This window comes from Papaver somniferum, chromosome 2 (assembly GCF_003573695.1).
Source record: "Papaver somniferum cultivar HN1 chromosome 2, ASM357369v1, whole genome shotgun sequence".
Classification (NCBI taxonomy): Eukaryota; Viridiplantae; Streptophyta; class Magnoliopsida; order Ranunculales; family Papaveraceae; genus Papaver; species Papaver somniferum.
In genome coordinates, this window is record NC_039359.1 from 55,324,598 (window position 1) to 55,348,211 (window position 23,614).

A 23,614-nucleotide genomic window follows, 5' to 3' on the forward strand; every position below is an offset into this window, starting at 1 on the left:
CTAAAAAGTAAATAAAATTGTCAAAAAATAATCGAGCCGCCTTTGGCCGCTTACACGCTATTATGCTCAGAAATTCACTATATGAATTCGCCCCCATTTGAGAAAATGTCTGGTTCCGTCACTGCCCAAATTCTCGAGCTTGTAGGTGAGCAGCCTTTACCACTGAACCATGTTGGCTGCTGGTGATTATGTTGAACGTATTTTCAATTTATAAGATCAAAGGTCAAAACTTATAAGTTTTTACCAAGCATTTTATTTTAGTTCAGTAATATTTATAAGCATACATATTAAAATATAGTGATTCAGTAATCAACCATGAATCTACATTTCACGATTCAATATATGATTCGATTCATAAAAATATAAAAACGATTTATGATTCGATTTATGATTTAAAAACCTTGGTCAATGACATAGTTAGATTCTCTATTTTGATGAACAAATACAAGATTTTCGCTCCCTCAACTCTGTGATGTCCTGGACAGGACCCTTGAGGTACCACGTAGGAGGGATTTCGCCTTTACGTAGTTGGATGGTATAGGTTGGATGGTATAGGTAGAGTACAGTTAACTTCAAGTTTCCTGACTCCCAATTGTATAGCAATTTGCAGACCATCTTTAACGGCCCAAACTTGGCGCACATTAAACACGTAGTAACTGTGTCAAATATTGAGGAAAAGAAAAAAAAAAAAAGGTGGGTCAAAAATCAAAATTTAAACAATTTCACAATAGAACGAGTTAAGAGTAAATAGGGGACCGGTTCGTCTTCTTCTCTCTCCACAAAGAAATACCAAATCACTCTCTAGTCTCTCGTATCTCTCCAACGAAGTAGAGATCTTAAAAATTTAATTATGAAGCACAAACAAGTCAAGAAGGATGATGAAGATGAGCAGACAAAGAAAGGTGTACATGGAACTGAAGAAGAACTAGCATGGTATTGGTAAGCCATGCCCTAATTCTTATTTTAATTTTTTTTTTCTTTTGAAATACTTTGATTAATGAATTATTAAGGATTGAAATATCAAATCTCACATGAATTCTTCATCTCATATTGATCGTGACAAACGATGAAGACACTTACCTACTTTCAGAACAATCGAACATTATTTAAAAATCGATAGTCGAGAGAATATATATTCTTTCCCGTACTTACTGGCATAAAATTTGTTCAGAAAGTGGACTTTTTCGAAAGAGATTTTAAAGGATAATATCAGTTACTAATTCATGTGTTCTACCAACTTCAATTGGCCACCATACATGTAAGACACTAAAAATATATTACACTTCCTTAGTGGCTGACAAGCAAATTAACATTGTTCCATTCCATAGATGGTCAGATACAGTTTCGTTCTAATTGGTCGGAGTATTTGAATGTTGTTATTACCCACGATCTAACTTCGTGAACATATCTACTGACCGATAATACAAATAATATTTAGGCGATGTAACGATTCTGTGTATCTTTGATAATATATTCAGAGTTTTCCTTGGAAGTGTTATATCCTCTTTATGCTTGATGTCCCTGTTGCATATTGAATGATAATATAGGAATTGAGTATTGTTGAGGGAATGCTACAATAATTCCTTTGAGCTACTTACCGAATCAAATCCAAGATAAAAAGCTGGCTGTGAATTGGTCACTTATGTCTTGGTATTGTGAGCATAGCATATTTGTGATAAACTAGAAATAAGTTGGTGGAATGCATGTCAACTCATGTATTTTAGTGAAATAAATTTATGTTGAATGGTTTCTTAATTTATCTGCTCAAGTAACAAATGAACTTCTACAATATTTAGAATTCAAATTTTTGAAACTCGTAACTGAGCTGCGTGGTTCAGTTTTTAGAGTTCCTAACATGGATGAACACCGTGTTAGCGGATCAGCTCGTGATATACCTAAAACAAAAAGAGATAGTAGGTCACTTAAGAGAGACGATCCACAAGATCCAGAACATAGTGATGGAGAAGGGGAAATTATTAAAACAGTTCCATTTCTCAAGCTATTTTGCTTTGCTGATCCTAAAGATAAAGTGTTAATAGCTGTAGGCACAATTGCAGCTTGTGCAAATGGAGCGACATTGTCCCTTATGACCGTTCTCCTGGGAGATATGATCGACTCTTTTGGAAAGAATCAAGGCACCAATGAAGTGGTGAAATAGGTTTCTAAGGTACGTTGCATGCATCTGCTGAATTTTTATTTTTATCAGTGTGGATAGACTGAAAAGGCTCAAAGAACTAAAAACATACATTTGAGAAGTTCACAGATTGTATGACCAATAAACATAATTAAGACTGACCAAAATTTTATTTGGAACTCCAGAAAAGAAAGCAAATGAAGTTCCATACCAAACTCGTAAGTCGTTGCATATACCCATCACTCCCTCTAAAACAAAGAAGCTAGGCAACCCCTTTAGCTATATAATAGTACAGAGACTTCATACTTTTAAGAAAAATTTCCATATACAAACTAAACTCTCCATTACACACCCCAAACCCCACTGATGATCAAAGAAGAAGAGTTTTCCAACTCACCATAGATTCCTGATAGTTATAATCCTCCAAGTAGATAACACAATGACACCTTGAAATACAAGTCCGCTTGATTATAAAGAAAATTTCTTCATGGATTGAGTTCTTTTCTCAAATACACGGCATTTCCTTTCCATCCATATGTGCCATGCTCCCGCTAGAAACAATGCATTGTTAGAAAGGGACATATCGATGACCCAAGCGACTCTAGAACTGAAATAGAGAACACGCATTTCATGTTGCACGGGGATAAAAATGTCGCCAAATCCCCCAGCGTACTTAAAATGGAAATTGAAGGTGTATGCTTTCTGCTATATAATTTTGGCATATGTATCACAGACCAAATTTATCATTTTGATATGTTCAGGTAGCACTAAATTTCACCTATTTGGCGGTGTTTGGCCTTGTGGTTTCATCCCTCCGTAAGTTTTTACGTCATTGTAGTTTATAATAGTAGGAAGTTCTGTAATCTCCGTATTGTTACAGGTAGAGGTAACTTTGAACTATTTGGCACTGAGAAAAACTATTAATTGTTGTTGTCAGAGGTGGGTTGTTGGATTGTCACTGGGGAGAGACAGGCTGCACGAATACGGAAGTTTTACTTGAAAACAATTTTGAGGCAAGATATTGCTTTCTTTGATACAGAAACAAATACAGGAGAAGTTATTGGAAGGATGTCAGGTGACACTGTTCTCATTCAAGATGCCATGGGCGAGAAGGTATACTTCTTTTGCTTAACCATACCTCAGTAGTCAGTACACAACCACATTTTTTTCTTGATTTTACACAGCAGTAATAATGTTACAGATGATTGTTGCCATATTATATCATTTGTAATCTCATCATGTCCATATTTTGTCATTCAAGGTTGGCGAGTTTCTTCAGCAGTTGGCAACATTGGTAGGAGGTTTCATAGTTGCATTCATCAAAGGCTGGCTTCTAACACTTGTCATGTTATCCACAATTCCTCCTCTTTTAATCTCTGGTGCAGCCATGTCAATTGTTATTGCCAAAATGGCATCTCGAGGACAAACAGCTTATTCACAAGCCGGTATTATAGTAGAACAAACGCTTGGTGCAATACGAACAGTGCGTAGTTATTTCTATTTTGGCTAAATCTTAAATTTTCATATGTTTCAGTTTACTATAAAAATACATCAAACATTCACAAGCTAAATTTATATACTTTCTGATGAGCCAGGGTATCGTTGTGTAGTTGTGTTTTTTTATGCATGTAGATGATTTGTTACAAGCCATAACTTCCATCTTGACTGCTAGAGATATAAAGAGTGTGTTGTTCAATAAATTTCTGGTACACTACAATAGTTTGAAATCCAGGAACAATATGCTGCAGTGCATGTATTGTGCCAAGGTAATCAACAAATTTCGTACTGTAAAATATGGCACATAATAAAGGTACAAGGTCAACAACACATGTACAAGATATAATACCCTAAGAAGCACAGTACTGCACACAATGAGGCACGGGTCAGCATGCTAAGGTTGGACATGTTTCATTTATATTTTTAAGTAGGCATGCATTGATACATTGAATGACCTTGATAGACAATATATGTGGAAGTAAATTCGTTATGTAATGCATGAATGTTATCTTTTCTTAAAACGAAAATCTCTGGTATACGCAAAAGCTATGAAAATGATCTGTGGCACACATTAATTGTGCACTATTGCGTCCAGCATTAGGTGGCAGTGGATCCAAATAAAATCTCCACCTTATTTACCATTACATTCTCGTGTTTACCTCAAAAGGGTTGTCATATCCACCCTTGGAGTTCCCATGCTGGCTGGGTGCATGAACACCTAGGTTGCTCTTAACATTCATCGCAATTGTTTTGAAAACTGATTAACTGAGGTACTATATGAAGATTAATATGTGAACTAACACGGAATATCACAGAAATTCGTGCGATATGTTGTGCCAAACTTTTGACGAAAAGCACTGCATAACATAACACACTTACTTTCATGCACAACATTGGCAGGCCTGGCGCTACCAGATGTATGTCGTGTCCCATCGAGGAAGTACTTCTACATGTTTATATATTGAGTTATCAACTGCTGCCACAACTTTTTAAAGATAACTGACAGTACTCTTATATAGGTCGCGTCATTTACTGGGGAGAAGCGAGCTATAGTTAAATACAATAAGTCACTAAAGATTGCTCAGAAAGCTGGTGTTCAAGAGGGCTTATTTTCTGGATTAGGTCTTGGTTCTGTTACGTTTGTTTCGTTCGGTTCGCATGCCCTGGCCATATGGTACGGTGCAAAGCTGATACTTGGTAAAGGATGTACTGGAGGAGATGTAATTAACGTTATAGTCTCCGTGTTAACGGGCTCCATGTAAGTTACTTTATGCATGTTTCATATGGAATTGATGCATAGTGATTAATTCTTCTGTTATTAATCTTACTTAGATCTATATGATTGTTTTAAAGAGAATACATATTTTGTGTGTATGTCAAGAACAAAATATAGACAAAGATTTACGCCAATGTACTCCGGAAAATTTCAGGTCTCTAGGGCAGGCAACTCCATACCTTGGTGCATTTTCCGCAGGAAAAGCTGCAGCCTACAAGATGTTTGAGACAATAAATAGGATAACAGAGATAGATGCATATGATACTTCCAAAGGAAAAACATTGGATAGCATACATGGAGATATTGAGTTAAAAGATGTCTGCTTTACATATCCTGCAAGACCAGATGAACAAATATTTATGGGCTCTGTCTACGCATATCAAGTGGCACGACCAACGCTTTAGTTGGGCAAAGTGGAAGTGGAAATTCAACAGTGATCAGTTTAATAGAAAGATTTTACGATCCACAAGCTGGCGAAATTCTTATCGATGGGGTAAATATCAAGGAGCTACAACTGAGATGGCTCCAGGAGAAAATTGGACTTGTCAGCCAAGAACCTGTGCTGTTCACTGCTAGCATTAAAGATAATATTGCTTACGGGAAGGATGGTTCAACTCTTCAAGAAATTAAAGTTGCTTCAGAGCTAGCAAATGCTGCCAAATTTATCGATAAACTGCCTGAGGTTCTCTTTGGATTTTTAATTTTTACATTAATATAAACTTTTTATGTGTGCAGACGTGTATTGAAAACTGACATCTACGATGGACTTGGTCATCAGGGTTTGGAAACTATGGTTGGTGAGCATGGAACCCACCTGTCAGGGGGACAGAAACAGAGAATTGCCATAGCTAGAGAAATATTAAAAAATCCACGAATTCTTCTTCTAGATGAAGCTACTAGCGCACTTGATGCAGAATCTGAAAGAATTGTACAAGAGGCACCGGATAGGGTGATGATTAGTCGAACAACTGTCATTGTTGTTGCTCATCGATTAAGCACAGTAAGGAACGCTGATGTGATTGCTGTCATTCAGGCAGGAAAGATTATTGAAAGTTGGTCAAAGCAAAACTTACTCATGTGTATAATTGTTTGTTTTAGCGAGATAAACGAGCTTTTATTAATGAGTTGCAATGTTTTTTATTTACCAGGTTCACACAATGAGCTTCTGAAAGACCCAGTAGGAGCTTACTCCCAGTTTATACAATTGCAAGATGCAAACAGTGAGTCAGGAAATGGTAAACAACAATCAGAATTCGCCCATCAACTTAGCAGGAATGCTAGTAGGCAATCTGAAATTTCGCGTCAACTTAGTAGGAATCCTAGGAAACACTCAGAATTCGCTCGAAATCTAAATAAGAATCCTAGTAGACACACGTCCCTTGGGGGATTGTTAAGTCGTGGAACATCTACGCGTGGAAATAGTGGTCACCACTCTTTTTCCATGGAATTAGGTTTCCCTTCAAGACAAAATATTGGAGATTTCTCTGCAGAAAACGACAACGATGATATCTTACCATCAACCAAGCAGTACAAAGATGTGCCCATTAGTCGCCTTGCCAAACCCAACAAGCCAGAGATCCCTATTTTGTTCCTAGGCGTTAAAACGTTCTTTCTACCTCCAGCTGAGCTTGAAAGGGATGCAAGGTTCTGGGAATTAATATGCATAGTCCTAGGTGTAGCATCATTAATTTTATCTCCGGCGAAAACATATTTGTTTGCAGTAGCAGGACACAAGTTAATAAACCGTGTACGTTCACTGTGTTTTGGGAAAGCTGTTCACATGGATATTGATTGGTTTGACGAGCCTGAGCACTCTAGCGATGTTATTGGTGCTAGGATTTCTGCAGATGCAGCAAGCATTCGAATTCTTGTTGGAGATTCACTTGCAATGTTAGTAGAGAACATAGCCACAGTTACTGCTGGTTTGGGCATTGCATTCCAGGCAAGCTGGAAATTGTCTTTAATTATCCTTGTTTTAATACCTTTAATAGGAGTGACTGGATGGGCTCAGATGAGGTTCATGAAAGGATTCAGTGCGGATGCAAAGGTTTGATATATTTATTACTAATTTGCAGGGAAAATAAAATCTAATATATCTATAGTTTGTTTGTTGTTTAACCATCTATCATATTTTCATGGTTGCAGAAAAAGTATGAGGAAGCAAGTCAAGTTGCTAGTGATGCACTGATGCTGTTGGGAGTATAAGGACTATAGCATTATTTTGTGCTGAAGAGAAGGTAATGAAACTATACCAAAGTAAGTGTGAAGGACCAGAGAAGGCAGGAATTAGGAAAGGGGTGGTTAGTGGATTGGTTTCGGGATTTCATTTTTCTTGATGTTCTCTGTCCATGCGGCTAGTTTTTATATTGGAGGAAGACTGGTTCAGGCTGGCCAAGCAACCTTCGGAGAGGTTTTTCGCGCATGTATTTTTTCCAACTCATCTTTAATATGGTCTCTTGATTACGCTCTCTTAATATGGTTCCTTGTTGTTGATGTGATTTTGATTTTTGGTCTTAGGTTTTCTTCGCTCTGATTTTTACTGCGGTCGGTTTGACTAGTTCAAGCTCAATGGCAGCGGACTCCAGCAAAGCCAAGCATGCAGCTGCATCTGTATTTGATATTCTTGACCAGCAACCTAAAATAGACATAAGCAATGACTCCGGAAGGACATTCACTACAAGAAAAGTTGGATTAAGCGAGCAGGCATTTTTGGTTGGAAAAGCCCATATTGAGTCGCTCTAACCCTTAGAGCGATTTAATTTGGCTCTCGCTCTCGAGTTGTTAAAGGTTGGATTTCTACAAGTCTAGAGCAGCTAGGCAATCGCTTTAGTAATCAAGCAACTATCATGTAGCGTCTTTTTTCTTAATTGCTTCATGTCTAAACCGACCTCCCTAGAGCAAGTAAAATAGTGATCGCTTTAAAGCTAGACCAACCAAAATACAGCAAGTAAAACGTTGATCACTTTATAGATAGACCAACCATAATAGAGCAAGTGAAACGCCGATCGCTTCATAGATAGACCAACCATAATAATAGAGCAAGTGAAATACCTGAAGTTGGTTGCTTATATTTTTGAGCTACCAAACTTTTTGCCGGTGCCGGAAGTATCTGGCTGATTTCGATTTAGATAATCCCAAATTGAAATTAAAATTAAAATTAAAATTAAAATTGATACTAAAACAAATTATGAACCAAATTAAAAACTGAATCAAGTTTTATGATATCACATAGATCATTTACATCATTTCTTAAAAAAAAGACAAGATCTGCTGTTTGTTACTACATAAGATCAGTTTTACGGAACTTCAACACCAAAAAAAATTAAAAATCTAACAACACTTTTGTTTTAGTAAAACCTTTCTAGCCCTTGGACACACCGACTGCACCAACACAACACCAGAGCCTGCAATACAACTGCCTAGCCATTGCTTCATGATTGGAAGGCCCCTTATCAAGGCCTCCACAATTGTTCCAAGTCCAGCCTACAAAAAATAATAATCATAAGAACTAAAAACAAGACAATGCAAGTAAAGATGGATAAAGTAACCAATGGGTTTCCAGGAAAATACTAATAAGAAGAAATGTGTCTCCATACTTTGGTTATAATGCAGTCACAAGCACCCATCCATTTCTCCATTTGGGTCTCGAATCATCTGATCTGTGGTGAACAAAGAAAACTGTTATTGACTCCAGTAAAATCATCTAAAATTGATTTTATCAAAAAACAATCCCACTTGACTACATAGTTAGATATACAGAACAAGTGAATTACCTATTACCTTTACTGGACTTTCCATAGTGATCTGTCCAATTGGTTTACCAAGTTCTGCACTGAATAGTGCTTCGCCGAGAGCTCTTGCAGTTTTCTTTACAGCCGAAAAAACGAGGGCCTGACGGGCAAACCAAACACGCGAATCTGGGAAGACTCTAGGCCATCAACCAATGCCCTCTTGGCAACCTCGTCCGAAGGGCAGTAGCATTGGTTGACACCAGTGTTGAACCTGAAACAAAAAAAGAATGATTGTATAAGCTCACAGATCATCCTCAAGCAAACTATGGTTCGTTCGTATTATGAATAAACTGATTCCATTTTTGTACATCAAAGGCATGGTCTAAAATATTCTTCTGATAAAATGATTCACTCATTTGAAAGTCAAGTTTGAATGATTGATCTGATAACGTGAAAGCAACATATGTACTAATTCACACTAATAAGAATAAGGAACTCACCATGTGCGATGGAAGGTGTTGAGATCTGTAATAACAGTAACAAAGACAACCTTCTTCTGAAGGCCCTGCCAATTAAGCTTCATGTAAGCTGCAATGGCTGCCATTCGTTCCTCCTCTCCACCAGTCTTCCTACAACAAAACAGTAAAGGTCAAACACATCTTCTTCACCCATACTGAAATAAGCACAACATCATTGCACAAATAAACACTAGCTCCCTTGGCAGTATCATTGTCCTAGAAGTGGTTATGTAACTAAGACTGAGTGGCATTATTGTCGTAACTCTTGAGCATGTAAGATTGGCAGGAAGAATCAACTACAAGTTGAAATTAGTAATAAAGAACTAAGAGAAAGAGAGAGACAGAGTGAGTTACCTAAATTCCTTTTTCTTAATTGTCGTTGCCTCGCAGTCATGTTTTCATGAGCCACAGCCTTTGAGAATTGGGAACTATATGTAGCCATGTGAAATCCTCACAATCATGTTTTCTGGAATCTCTTTGTTTAAGAAACTGTGAAGCTTACCGAGCATCTGTTGTAAGCTCAACAATTCAAGAAAAGTAAGCAAACCAACATAAAAGAGAGAAGAAAAATAAAAGTGAAGACTGGAGTCTGAGTTACCATGATTTCTATTCTATCCGCACAAGTAAACCATTTGTGCATTGAAGAATTCCTCTAGTTTAGATCGAAGATCCTAAAAGTGAGATGCATACAAGATAATCAGTCAGTATCATATCAAAGTAGTCTCAAAATTTAAAAGGAAGCAAGAGATATACCCTAAGTATGCCTAAATCAACTTGTAAGTCCTCCTGGATTCATGAATTTTAGAAATATGTCTACACAGAATTCAACTGTTTGTGTTCCAGCAGTTTCAACTGTTTCCACATCCTCTTCAGCCACAAAATTCGGCTACACCAATCCAATACACAACCAAAACAATCATAAGTTCAAAAATAAGAAATGATAAACAATCCCTAAGTCCAGTGAATAGAACTAGAAGTAAATATTGCAATAACTTAATCAAATTCAATCCAATGAAGCTCCAAATTCAATTATTAATCCTAGAAAGAGGTTACATACAACAAAATAAAACAAATTAGCTGACTTAATCCTAGAAAGTGGTTACAAATTCTATAACAAATTAGCTGACACAACAAGAAATTCAGCTGCAAGACTTTGATAACTTGCAATTCTAATACTTAAACGAGAAACAAAACCCTAGTTACAATTTCATATGGCCCCAAAACACAAAACAGGAAATTAAAGTTCCAATTTCAAGAAACCGCAAAAAATAATCACAAAGATCCACTTACAGAGATCCATAATGTGATTCCTGCAACTCGCAAAATCATCCACCACAATATCTGCACAAAAAAACCCAAACACACATTCAAACTCTAATTCAAACAAAAAATCAGCATCAATCAAAACAATAATAATCACCTAAAACTTAGCTTCTCTAATCTTCATTAAAACTCACACATCAATCACTAATTCTTCCTCATCATAATGTGTTCACCGAACCCACTTTAATTTCTCAATTTCTAACTCAATTACCGATTCACTGAGAAAACCCTAGTTCTCGATTCATAACAGGACTCAATCCTATTCTTCATAATTAGCAGAAACACCAACTCCTGCTTCTTTTATACATCCTCACAATATAAATTTCTTCAATCCATAACTCAATTTGACCTCTCAATTTTCAACTGAAGAAGAGCAGAAAAGAAGAACGAAAAAGAAGAAAGAATAAGAGAGAATAAGAAGAGAAAATGAGTTTCAAAGAAGCAGGTGAAGAGGGGGAGAGGAGACGGCGATGACGAGTAAAAGATGGGTTAAGTGAATTAGATTTTCTCAAGGAATGCCGCCGGTCATCGATCTATGGAGGAGACGAAGAGCAGAGAAGATGAAGATAGAGCAAAACAGATAGAGTTCGAGTGGTTGGGAGGGTTTGGTGGGTGAATGAAAGTGATGGACGGAGTTCGTTGGATCTAGCCATACGGATTGAGAAAAGAATCTGACGGTTGAGATTTTATTTGTGATGCTCATACGGATTGAGATGCATTTGTGTTTCTTTTGTGTTAATACGAACTCATGTTTTCGGTTTAATTATCAACCTTTAACATGAAAAAAAAATCCAAAAAAAATATAAATAAATTTAGAACATTATTTTCGACATTCTGATATAAAAAAATCCAAAAAATATATAAGAATGAATCGGGAAAACGAAAAATGAATTCGATAATTGGTGTGTTTCTTTGTGCTTTCTCTTTGTGTTTTTGTGCTTTCTCTTTGTGCTCCGGGTTTGAATTTCGACTAGTCATGAAGTAATTTTTACAAGTTATACAGGTCATGAAGTAGATTTAGTTCACACTGGTAAACTCAGGTTATAAGATTACTAGAGATGGACCACGAAATTCATGATGGCTCAGACTTCAAACTTAGCTGGATACATCATCAAAATCGATAAATATGAAGCTCAGTGTTGATTCGAAATCCAAATGTGGTATAACAACATATAAACTATGATCCAAGAACCTATGAGAGGTTTTCTGACTTCAAACTTAGCATGATACATCATCGAAATCGATAAATATGAAGTTTAGTGTAGATTCGAACTCCAAATATGGTATAACAACATACAAACTATGAGCCAAGAACCTCCGGGAGGATTTCTGACTTCAAACTTAGCATGATACACCATCGAAATCGATAAATATGAAGTTCTGTTTTGATTCGAACTTCAAATGTGGTATAACAACATACAAACTATGAGCCAAGAAGCTATGGGAGGGTTCTGACTTCAAACTTAGCATGATACATCATCTAAATCGATAAATATGAAGCTCACTGTTGATTCGAACTTCAAATGTGGTATAACGGAATACAAACTGTGAACCAAGAAGCTTCGGCAAGGTTCTGGCATATTGTACGCATACGATCGTAACCTGGCCGTGAGTGGAATACTATAAGTGCATCTACTTCGTATGAACGATGAATTCATCCATTTACAGGTAAGATTCCGTCGGAATATACCATGAAACGTTAAACAAACCATGTTCTTGAAGTCTTGAAGTAATATCAAAAGGGTATGCATATTGATACATACCTGTGAGCGTACGCGCTCTTGGAAGTTCTTTGAAGTCATATCGGAAGGGTATGCATACCCTGAAACGTTAAACAAATCATGTTCTGGTAAGGAATTGGTCGTTTTCTTGGGAAATTTTCCAAAAGATCAATTTTAAAGAAAACAGTTTGTGAACAAATAAATTGTTCTAACTGAGTCTCTATGGATTTAGAAAAAAACGGATTTTTATGGTTCATTGTTAGATTTAGAGTTCCGATACAGACATCGTGACTAATTAGAGGTCGGATAAGGCATATTTTGCTCCACTCTAACCTCTGGTATACATTCAGATCAATGGGATATGGAACAAAGCAAATTTTGTGCTTTATGGCTGGGTTTAGGTTTTCAGTATAGATATTCCGACCAATTAGAGACTGGACAAGATATATTTTGGTATATGTTGTTAGGTAGACATTCTGATCAACAGAACACGGAAACAAGCAATTTTTTTCGTTCATCAATAGATTTGGAGTTTCAGTATAGATATAAAATTTGTAAAATCTGACAATGATTAGCGCAGAATCAAGAATCACATGGACCCCCCCCCCCCCCCCCCCCCCCCCCAATGATCACAAATTTGTTCCGAGAATCTTTTTGTCCAATATCGACATGCTTCACTTTCTTTCGGATTCCGTCGGTTATTACAATTTTCTATCATTTCACCCGTTATCTATCAATCTTATCCAATATCGCTCGACTTCACTATATATTTTCTGGGATGGGTTTATATGGTTACCTATCGACTCAAGCCAAATTTCCATCGATTTCACTTACTTTTGTTTGTTATCTGTCATTATTACCTAATATCGATCGACCTTATTCATTTTCTCTCGAATTCCATCGATTTTCTTCAGTTATCTATCATTTCATCGAATGTCCATCGTCCTTAAACAATTTCACATGTTATCTAACAAATACAGCTCGACCCCCTTATATTTTTCATGGATTCCATGATACATATCGATTTAAACGGATTTTTCATTTGTAATCTGTCATCTTACCTTATGTCGGTCAGCATTACTCAATTTCTCCAGGATTTCATTGGTTTCTCCGGATATCATCAATGTAACCTAGTATCCGATGATATCAATCATTATCATCCGTATTTTACTACCCGATATCCGTTTTTTACTAATATCCACACATACTTAGGAATGGATCTGTATGATTTTAGCCCGGCCAATAGGAAAACCAAAGATTGTGTAATGAATTAGAGATGGATCTGTATGGTTTAAACATAGCCAATGAGAACCAAAGACTCAAATCAATTTGAAAGGGATCTGTATGATTTTAACGTGGCCAGTGGGAATCCAAAGACTCTAATCATGCGGATTACCAACTTGTCCGATAGAGGCAAAACTGCCGGCAAATATTCCGGGGGAATTTGATTTAGCGGGAATGTTGGCCCCTTGGTTCATTTTTTACCGTGAAAATATTTTGGAAACCCACTTACTTTAAAACTCAAAACTTGAAACCTTACAAATTAATTCCATTATTTTTCTCTTTCAGGAAACCATATCTTTCCCGACCATTCTTCTCCTCTTCCGGTTCCCGGCCATTTACTTTCTCTCTCCAGGGCTGCCTAACTTCCAGCAAGTTTTCTCGTACCGCTATCTCGCAATTAGTATCTCAAACGCTATTAAAAATTCCAAAATCCCGATTATGATGCTGGACTTGGTAGTCTCAGAGAGAATTGTTAGTTGACCCCTAACTTTTTTTGGATTGATTTGATCAAATACCATTAAAATCTCCAAAATCCAGGTTATGATGCCGGACTTCGTAGTATGAGAGAGATTGTTAATTGATACTATAAACTGGAAATTAAGACTGTGTATGCTCTATTCTACATTCCAAATTAGTTTCCTGACATTCCATATCTCCATTAACCATCGCTTATAACCTGTTTGAAAAAACTACTCTAAGAGATTTCTCTCGGGTTTGGTTAATACTAATATTGGGTTTTTCTTGAAATTGAACAACATTAATTTTATCTTGTAGTTTTGGCGTCGAATTCAACTTGAGCACGATTAGCAATACCTAATTTATAACTAATAAAGCTGGTGCAAGGATTACACACCACTTGCTTTCTCCTGAATCATAGCTCACATGATGAGTAATTGATGCAAACTGTCCGATAAATTATTTTTAGGTCTCTAGAACAAAATTGAAATCACATATGAAAACTTCAAAGACTGATCACTTCTCTTTTATGGGTGGTGTCTACAACCTGTTGGCTGATAAAGGAGGTTTAACCGACCATAGATTCTCTAGTTGGCAGTCTTTAGTCCCTCAAAGTAAATACCGGCACAAGCACTTCTGTGGTTGCTCTTGTTTACTTGATCAAAACATGGAGCGACCAAATACTTTTGATACTTGCTGAGAATAAGTTGATATTTAGTAAAAAGCAACCAAATTTTCGGGTGGTCGGAAATCTGGTTGCTTGACTGTTAAAGCAACCAAAACTTTGTGTTCTTGCTAAGATTTTGGTCGCTTAAGCTATGTTTTCTTGTAGTGATTGGAAGATGTAAGGGGTCAAATTGAGTTTCAGCTTGTTAGTTTTAAGTACCCAACAAGGCCAGATGTTCAAACATTCCGTGACTTGTGCTTGTCCATTCCTTAGGGAAAGGTATTGATTTATTCTTTAACTCGTTCCTAGGCTTTAATGTGTGATTTTCAATAGCATTCAGCAAATCTTCCGCATATTGAACTCGTGTTTTATACTTGTTGTGTACTTTTTTTACTACTTGATGCCTTCTCCCGTCCATTGTTCTTTTTACTAGTCTAATGATAGTTAATCTCATTTATTAGACAATAGCTCTGGTTGGAGAGAGTGGATGTGGTAAATCGACTGTAATATCAATGTTGCAACGATTCTATGATCCTGATTCGGGTCGGATTACATTGGACGGAGTCGAAATTCAAAAGTTTCAGGTCAGATGGTTGAGGCAACAAATGGGCTTAGTAAGTCAAGAACCCGTTTTGTTCAATGAAACAATCCGTGCCAACATTGGATGTGGAAATGTAGGTAATGCAACAGAACTAGAAACTTTAGCAGCAGCGGAGCAAGCGAATGCTCACAAATTTCATTAGTGGTGTAGTTGCAGGGTGTGGTTGTAGGAAATCCTGCAACCACACCCTTGATGAAATCTAAAGAACAACTCAAGTGATCATCAATTTGGATACAAAATTATGAGAACATTCATAAGAACATTCATTAGATCTTCAATTTGGATACAAGATTATGAGAAAGCTCTAACTTGGAGAACAAACAATCTTTCTCTCTCCTAAATTTCTTGTCTAAGCTTTCAAAAAGATCTCTCCCAATACATGGTCGCTGGGTCCCTTATATAGAGGTTTACATAGTGGATGATAGCTAATAAATCCCTTATTTCTGGATAAACTGTACGAGATTGTCTTCGCTCAGTCTTGAAGGTCATTATTTCGCATACATTATTGGTGTGCGGTATTTTGTATCTACAAGTGGTTTACAACAGGTTAACGCTAGAAATTTATGCAGATTCTTATGTGAGAATAAAACAATATGCGTGGCAATTGTTCATCTTTTTCTCTCTGTTTAAGGGTTATGATACAATGGTAGGTGTACGGGGGTGTACAATTGTCAGGTGGGCAAAAGCAGCGAATTGCAATAGCACGAGCCGTAATGAAAGCACCAAAGATTTTACTATTCGACGAGGCAACAAGTGCTCTTGACGCAGAATCCGTACGCGTAGTTCAGGCTGCATTAGACCGAATCATGGTGAACAGGACCACAATTGTGGTTGCCCATAGATTAACCACCATTAAGAACGCTGATGTGATAGCAGTTGTCAAAAACGGGGTTATCGCCGAGAAAGGAGATCATGATACACTAATGAATATTAAGAATGGAGCATAAGCATATGCATCTCTTGTAGCTCTTCACATGAGTGCTTTATAATATCTTTATTTTCTTTCATGTCTTTTTTTTTTCCTGTTCGCCAGTTCTTTCGTTTCTATTTTAGCTTGAATGCATTTGAGTGCTTTGCCTCCTGGTTAGCAATTTAGCACATAGGATTTTGAAACCAAGAATTTTAACGGGGTCTTAACTTGAACCCTGATTTTGGGCATACTGAAATCTTACTAGGCATACCGCATAAAGAAAAAAAAGGTTGTGAAATAGCAAAATCAGATTACCCCTTAACCCAAATTTTTTTTAATGGCAAATCTGCCCTTTACATATTACTGTTAGTAATATTGATTAGGGATTAAATATTTTGTTTAGTGATTAAGATAATTTTCAGAATTATAAAGGTTGTTTAGATGATTTTTTGGATCATGGTTCGGCGAAACAAGTTGAGGTTCGGCTCACATCTATGAGCCGAATCTACCAATTGATGAACGGTTCGGCTCACCGAATCTGTTTCCTGCATGCGCCGAACCTATAATTTTCAATTCCAACCCTTTTGGTAGACACTAGTTCGGCTTATATGAAAGTTTCATAGTAAGCCGAACAACATCCTGAATAGCCCGGAAAAAAAATAATTACTGGTTCGGCTTATATTTCGAAAATCGTATGAGCCGAACATCAATTTGTTATTTTTTGGGTTAAAATATTGTTATTGGTTCGGCACATATTGAGAATATCATAATAGCCGAACCTCGTAAATGTGCTAGGTTCGGCACATATTATGATTATCGAATACGCCGAACCCCTATGCGTCTCTATCTGTGACTAGGTTTGGATTGAAATTTCATGAAATTTCATGCTGAACTGTTCATATACACTTACAAGAAGCTTTTGTGAAGAACAGTTCGACTAAAAATGCAACTCAATTTTGAGCCGAACCCAACACTGTAACCGTCATTTAATCGATGAAAAACAGCAAATAGGAGATTGGGTTTGTAAAACTTACTTTCTTATCCTCATTTCCGGAGTTGGAGATGCAGTTGGTTCAATTTCTGGTTCAATTGGTGGTTGATTTTCAGTTTCTACACCTTCATCTTCAATTGGTTCTTCTTCTTCAATTGATGGATTAGAAGACGTTTTGGTTTGCCTAGTCTCTGCTTTTCTTTGTACGAGTCATTATGTGGTTGAGTTTAATCGATGATCAAATTTTTACGAATCGACAATTAATCACGATGATGAATTTTTTTTTCGCAGGAGGGGGAAGAGTTCAGCTAGAGGAGGAGGAAGAAGAAGAGATGTTAAGGGAAATTGATTTTGATTTTTGAGAAAACTGATTTTAGATTTTTGTATTAAGGGTATATAGGTAATTGAACTATCCATAGGGCACCCTTATAAGGTCACCCAAGATGGGACTATTATTTTGTATGCCTAGAAAGATTTAGGTATGCCCAAAATCAGGGTTCCTTAACTTTCAGAAGAACTATGTTGCACCAACTGTGAGCCCAATACATCATAATCAGAACCCAGCTTCAGAGCTGGACATTGTAATGAAATAGCAGAAGATTAGATGGGTATGATACCAAGTTGTACAAAGTGGCACTTATTTCAGAAAGAACGATTTTTTGGGACCATGGTTTTTTTGGGGGACCATGGTTTTATTTTGGGTAAAGACATTAGAAGTAAATCTAGGTCACCCCTTATCTAGATATTTATCTTAATACCTATATTACCCTACTGATTAATTTTGGGTAATGATTAGTTAGTGTAATGATTAGTGAGATGATTAAGTTAAAGATAATTAGTGAAATTAAAAAATCAGATGTTTTTTTTTAAAAAGAACTAGAATTATTGAGAGAGTAAAGTTAGAGAAGATGAAGAAGGAAAACATGAAAAACGATGGATTTTACCAACCACAACTGGAGGAAGGGTATTTGGGTACCCAGGTATGCTTCAAACTTAGATAATGTTGGTTGAATTGCTCAAAATTTTCAAAAAACTGTAAATTTTTAGAGTAGATTTGGGCTTGTTCGGTTACCTTATGTGAAGAACAGGTTACCGAACTCATCTGAAAGTGTAATTCGGTTACTTCTTCCACACACGCAGGTTACCGAACTCGCTCTTTAATGGAGGTTTTAGTCGTTCGGTAAACAGACATGTTACCGAACTTTGTTTATAGGATTTAAAGAGTAATGTTCGGTTGGTTCGCAAACTTTAACCCAACAGCATATCTAACCGAAATCCACATGTATGCAATTAGTGAAGAGTTCGGTTTGTCAAGATTTTTTGCGAACAAACCGAACAGAGTAGGCAAAGTTCGGTTAAATCATAACTCAACATAGTGGAAAAAATAACACAGTTCGGTTACATTGTTTTTTTTTTTGTTTTTTTTTTTATGGGTAGAGTTCGGTTACTAACTAGTTTTAGAATTATTGCGAACCAACCGAACACAATATATTGGTTTTAGATGAGGAGTTCGGTTAAAACTATTTTTTGCGAACCAACCGAACACAATATATTGGTTTTCAGTGAGGACTTCGGTTAAAACTTTTTTTTGCGAACCAAAAAATAAATTCGTGATAACCGAAGTGTTCTTCGTGTTCTTGGTTTCAGAATGTTCGGTTACAAAACTAGTTTTTTTTAACTATTCCTAACCGAACATGCCACTTTAACTTCAATTTAAACCATATTTTAATGATTTCTACTCAATTTACCCAATCATTTGATGATTTCTGCTCAATTTACCTTATCAAAAAATGAATTAAAAACGATTGATGGCTTTTTCAATCGAACGAGGAACGTCAAGGAAAGGGAGAAGAAGGAGAGAATTTTTTTTTTCAAAACTAAAAAATTTCGATTCCCCTCCAATTTTTGTTTTTGATTTTCATTTTGGTTAATAGAATCATTTAGATTAGATGTATATGATTAGATTTATATAGTTATTAGGTTAGTTTTAATTTAAATTAAAATAAAGGGTAAATGTGTATTTATCTAACTTTAGAACACCCCTTATAAATATGGGGAGGTTGGCCTAAAATAAAATCATGGTCCCCACAAAAAAACCATGGTCCCCAGAAAATGATTCTTTCACAAAAATTTCTCAGCTAGATGCGCCTTCCTGGGCCTACTTCTTTTTTTTCATGAACAATTCATAGTTTTGGCTCGTGCTCCAAATAAATAACTAGTCGACAAGAATATAGATACTTCATGCAAATACATGTAGAAATCTGATTAAATCCGAAAAAATCCAGTAGACTTAAATTGGCTGCTGAGAACCTTATAAAATGTACTCCTTCGGTTGCTGGAAAAGTGAAAGTTGCAGCACCATTGATTCATCTCATCATAGTGTATGTAGTTTTTTCCTAAAATTATCGGTTCGAGATTATTTCAAAAATTAAACTCTGTGACTCAAAGTTAAGTTGGTGCTAGAGTTTGCCTTCCTTTCTTTTCTGTTCGGCTATTCCTATAACTATTTGTTTATTCTTTGACTCGGTCACGTATTCTTCTCCCCAATCTGATCAGCTGGAGTTATCATGTTTCTGTCTTGTAGTCTTTTTTTTTTTAATCCGAGAATATAAAAAAACTAGTCTCGGTGAATATAAAACTAGCAATCATGTTGTTGTTTTTTCATTCTATCCGACGAATAAATACCCCTGGAAGGCCGGTTGTTGGTATGGAGAAGTCAACTAAATATAATATCTTACAACTTGGTACTTGTATAATTTAGAGAATACTGTAGTGAGCTAAAATTAATCCATTTATTGATTTTCTTATGCTAATGGCAAACGGTAACGAATTGGTCATATGGAATAATAATAATAACTAACTAATATATCCTGCTGAGAAATAACATGATGAGATACCATCGGGAAGATAATGTCTATTCTGTGGAATATTGTGGGCATATACCTGTTCGGATACTTCATTATGAGACTACTTTTAGTAAAAGATGAACACCACGGATCACGACATGAATGGAATAGAGCTGTCGTTTTCAGCATATCAATTATTAGAAGTACTTGTCCAACACGTTATTAGAAGTACTTGTCGAACACATTCTATTAAACAGTTGAAAAAGATAGTAATCATGTCTTTGTGTTATGTACCAGTTGTACCCTAACATATATCATAGACTTTTAAAACTTCCAGCCGGAAAGCTTGCTGATCTTTTGTATTCACGAAGGGTCGGGTGTCAGTCTCATGGTATTTGCCGCCGGAATCAAAATTTAAACCTTTTAAAAACTATTGAAATCCATTTTGGAAAAACTTATCCAACACAGAAATAATCTTAGCTAGACACACTCTCGTTCTAAATTGTGTTGGATGCAATAATCAAAAACAAGGAAAAATCAAATAAGCAAAAGTTATTGATACTTAGCTCCTTTATAATGGAAGTGATCGATTTGAGGAAACGTACGAGCTCCCCATATCTCTGCAACAACAACAAGGCAAAAGTTTGGAAAAACAGAGTGAGTCACGTGTTCAACACGTTGCCCTTAAGACATTAGCGCCCGGCTACACTCAAGAGTGATGCTATAGCTCTCACAGGACGGATATCTCCAGGATAAAACACCCTACTACACCTACTACTAGCATATGTAATAGATGCTCAACTTGAGCTTGACAACTCCGAAAAAACCATAAAGGAAAATCTCGAACACTTGAGAAAACAATATAAAATGATTTTTTCCCTTAGGGGTCCCTCTAAATATAGAGCAACCCCTTTCCCATAGATTTTACAAAAGTAGTGAATTTGTTTATATAATTGACAAATACAACTTAAGAAGAAAAACTCCCCGATGTGGGACTAAAAGGTTTATATAGTTTCTTAAAACTACTAAAAATTGGAAACTCCATAATGTGGGACTAATAAGCTTCATTCACAAAAGAAAATAGTAAATTATAATTTTTATTAAAACTTTAAAAAAATATTTTTTATTAATCGTTTTCCAACAATCCCCCCATGAATGAAAACTCAATGAAACATGAAAACGCAGATAGATCTTGGTAAATCAACATCCCAATCTCACGATCCAAACAGACTGATCGTGCAAGTGTTGAAATCACACTAGTCATTTCTACGTACTCTCCCTCACACAAAAGTGTGTTGACCCAGGGTCATACTATGGATTGCACAAATCATAATAGTATTGAGAGATTTCCTCTTTAGTTCTCACATGGTGAGACTATAGGTATCTTTCACCAAAGTGAAAAAGCATGAACTAGTGAACCCTTAGTGACCTTTAGGTCCTAAGTTCCAGTAATACCAAAACCATCAAAACGAAAATCACATAAAAAGCGCAGGAAATACCATTTTAGGCAGAGGTGTCCATGAGGTCTTGAACCTTTGCTTAGTGAGATATTACCGGAATTACTTGCTAGAGATAGTGAACTATGTCTTGAACTGCTAGCATTTGATGTAGTTTGCGATAACAACCACGGGTGATATCTCCAAGGTTGCTGCCAAGCTCGTGTCGTTTTGTCCAATTTGGCCCTGGACATATCATGTTTCTCAGAATGCTCTATAGAATCAAATCTCATATTATCATAGGAAGCGGCCCACTTCCTCATTCAGATAGGTGAGTTTCCATAAAGAGTGTTACTGCTACACCCCACTTCAATCTTAAATTGAAACTATAGAACTCATTAAGACTTCTTAAAAGTCATCCTTCACATGCAGTCACACTATCACGTCTACACCATATGGAAGGGACAGAGAATAAAATTCTCTGATAGTCTTCACCTTTACCCACCACAAATCAGTTGTCTCATTCGAAACCTTGATCTTGGGATCTCCAATCAGCAAGGTTGAGTATCCTTCATGGCAAGTTTAATTTATGAGCTTAAGCCCATTCCCCCTGGATGCATTTCTAACTATCTCTTGGGATAAAACTTTCGTCAAAGGTTGCGCGATATTCTCCTTGGACTTTAGCCAATCAATGGAAATAACGTCGATTGAGATTAGTTATTTTCAGTTTTAGCTATTATAGCTTGGCTAACACAATGTATAGATATAGCTGGCACATGCCTATGCCAGAGAGCAATGTCTTCTAAAAAGCATCTTAGGCACTCGGTCCCCTCTCGTGCTTTATCTAACTCAGTACTCTCAGATTCCATAATGAATTGAGGAATATATGTTTGTAAATCTTCCAAAAACAAACCCTCATGCTAGAGTGAAACATATCCACTCGTAGACTTATACTCCTCTGAGTCAACTATCCAGTTTACACCACAAAGTCCCTCAAGGACATCAAGATACCTTTCATAAATCAAATAAAAGGTAATAGTGTATTTTAGGTACCACAATACTCTACTCGGTGCATCTGAATGCTATTGATCTGTACTACAATTATATCTACTTAACTTACTCACAATATAGGAAATGTCTGGACTCTTACAGTTTATTAAATTCATCATACATACTATAACTCTTGAGTATTCAAGTTAAGATACTCCATTACCCATTTTTCTTGAGTCTACAAGAATAATCGTACGGAGTACAAGCAGGCTTACAATCACACTGATTGTATCTCTTAAGTACAAATTCAACATAATGAGAATGACTAAGACTACATATGTTAGATTATTTTCTAATACTCATCCCTAAGATTACATCAACGAGGCCTGTCTTAACATCCATCTGATATATCTCTAATTTGTTTATGACGGCAATAACAATTAGCATCTCAACGGAAGTAAAACTCGTCACATGTGAATAAGAATCAAGGAAATCTACACCTTCTTTTAGTTTATAGCCTTTAGCTACCAACTTAGCCTAATATTTTTCCACAGTTCCATATACCTAATGTTTCCTCTTAAAGACTCATTTACATCTCATGTTCTTACTCTCTGGAGGTAAACTAGAAACCTCCCAAGTCAGGTTCCGACGGACTGAGTCCATTTCACTAAATGAAGCTTCTTACCAGAATGGGGTTTCATTAGATATCAAGGCTTCTTTACAAGTGCAGGTCTTAGACTAAGCTAGGCATGTAATGAAGTAGGCTTCATAAAAGGCTCAAGTCTAATTGTTTTACTTCTCTTAGGCTCAACCTTAACTTCATCTTCCTTTAAGATAAGTTCTGACTATTTGAAAATAAATCTAGGGGATCAACAACACATCTCTAATGAGGTACAGGTTTAAGAATAAACATGTTCAAAGAACTCAGCATCCCTAGATTATGTAATAGTATTCACAACAAAGTCAGAGAAATCACACCAAAGTATGAAAAATCAGAACACACAACCAAAAATCTATATGTAGAAGTATACTCAGCATACCCTACATGAAGACACAATCAACATTTTTGGTTTCTATCTAGTTCTTTTAGGAAGAGGAATGACAATCTTAGTCAAATAACCCCACACTTTGACGCATTCATAAGAAGGACATCTACCTTTTCATAAATCATATGGAGTTTCATCTGATCCTTAAGGGTACTATATTCAGGATATACTAGTTAAGAGGACTGCC

At 36.3% G+C, this 23,614-nt stretch overlaps 1 protein-coding gene, 1 long non-coding RNA gene and 1 pseudogene across 2 annotated transcripts; 1 reads left to right on the forward strand and 2 right to left on the reverse strand.

The window, feature by feature from the left end:
* The first annotated feature begins 804 nt into the window (after window positions 1–804).
* Window positions 805–16,197, forward strand: LOC113351068 (annotated as a pseudogene).
* On the reverse strand, window positions 8,717–9,390 carry LOC113347704 (monogalactosyldiacylglycerol synthase 3, chloroplastic-like). The gene is made up of 2 exons (XM_026591378.1): window positions 9,139–9,390; window positions 8,717–8,909 (listed from the first exon to the last, which is right to left on the reverse strand). Exons 1-2 carry the CDS (start codon window positions 9,240–9,242, stop codon window positions 8,777–8,779), a joined length of 237 nt encoding a protein of 78 aa, XP_026447163.1. The 5' UTR covers window positions 9,243–9,390; the 3' UTR covers window positions 8,717–8,776.
* Window positions 9,915–10,697, reverse strand: LOC113347705. The gene is made up of 3 exons (XR_003359192.1): window positions 10,577–10,697; window positions 10,447–10,497; window positions 9,915–10,042 (listed from the first exon to the last, which is right to left on the reverse strand). It is a non-coding gene; the product is annotated as an uncharacterized LOC113347705 (long non-coding RNA).
* Window positions 16,198–23,614: the final 7,417 nt, after the last annotated feature.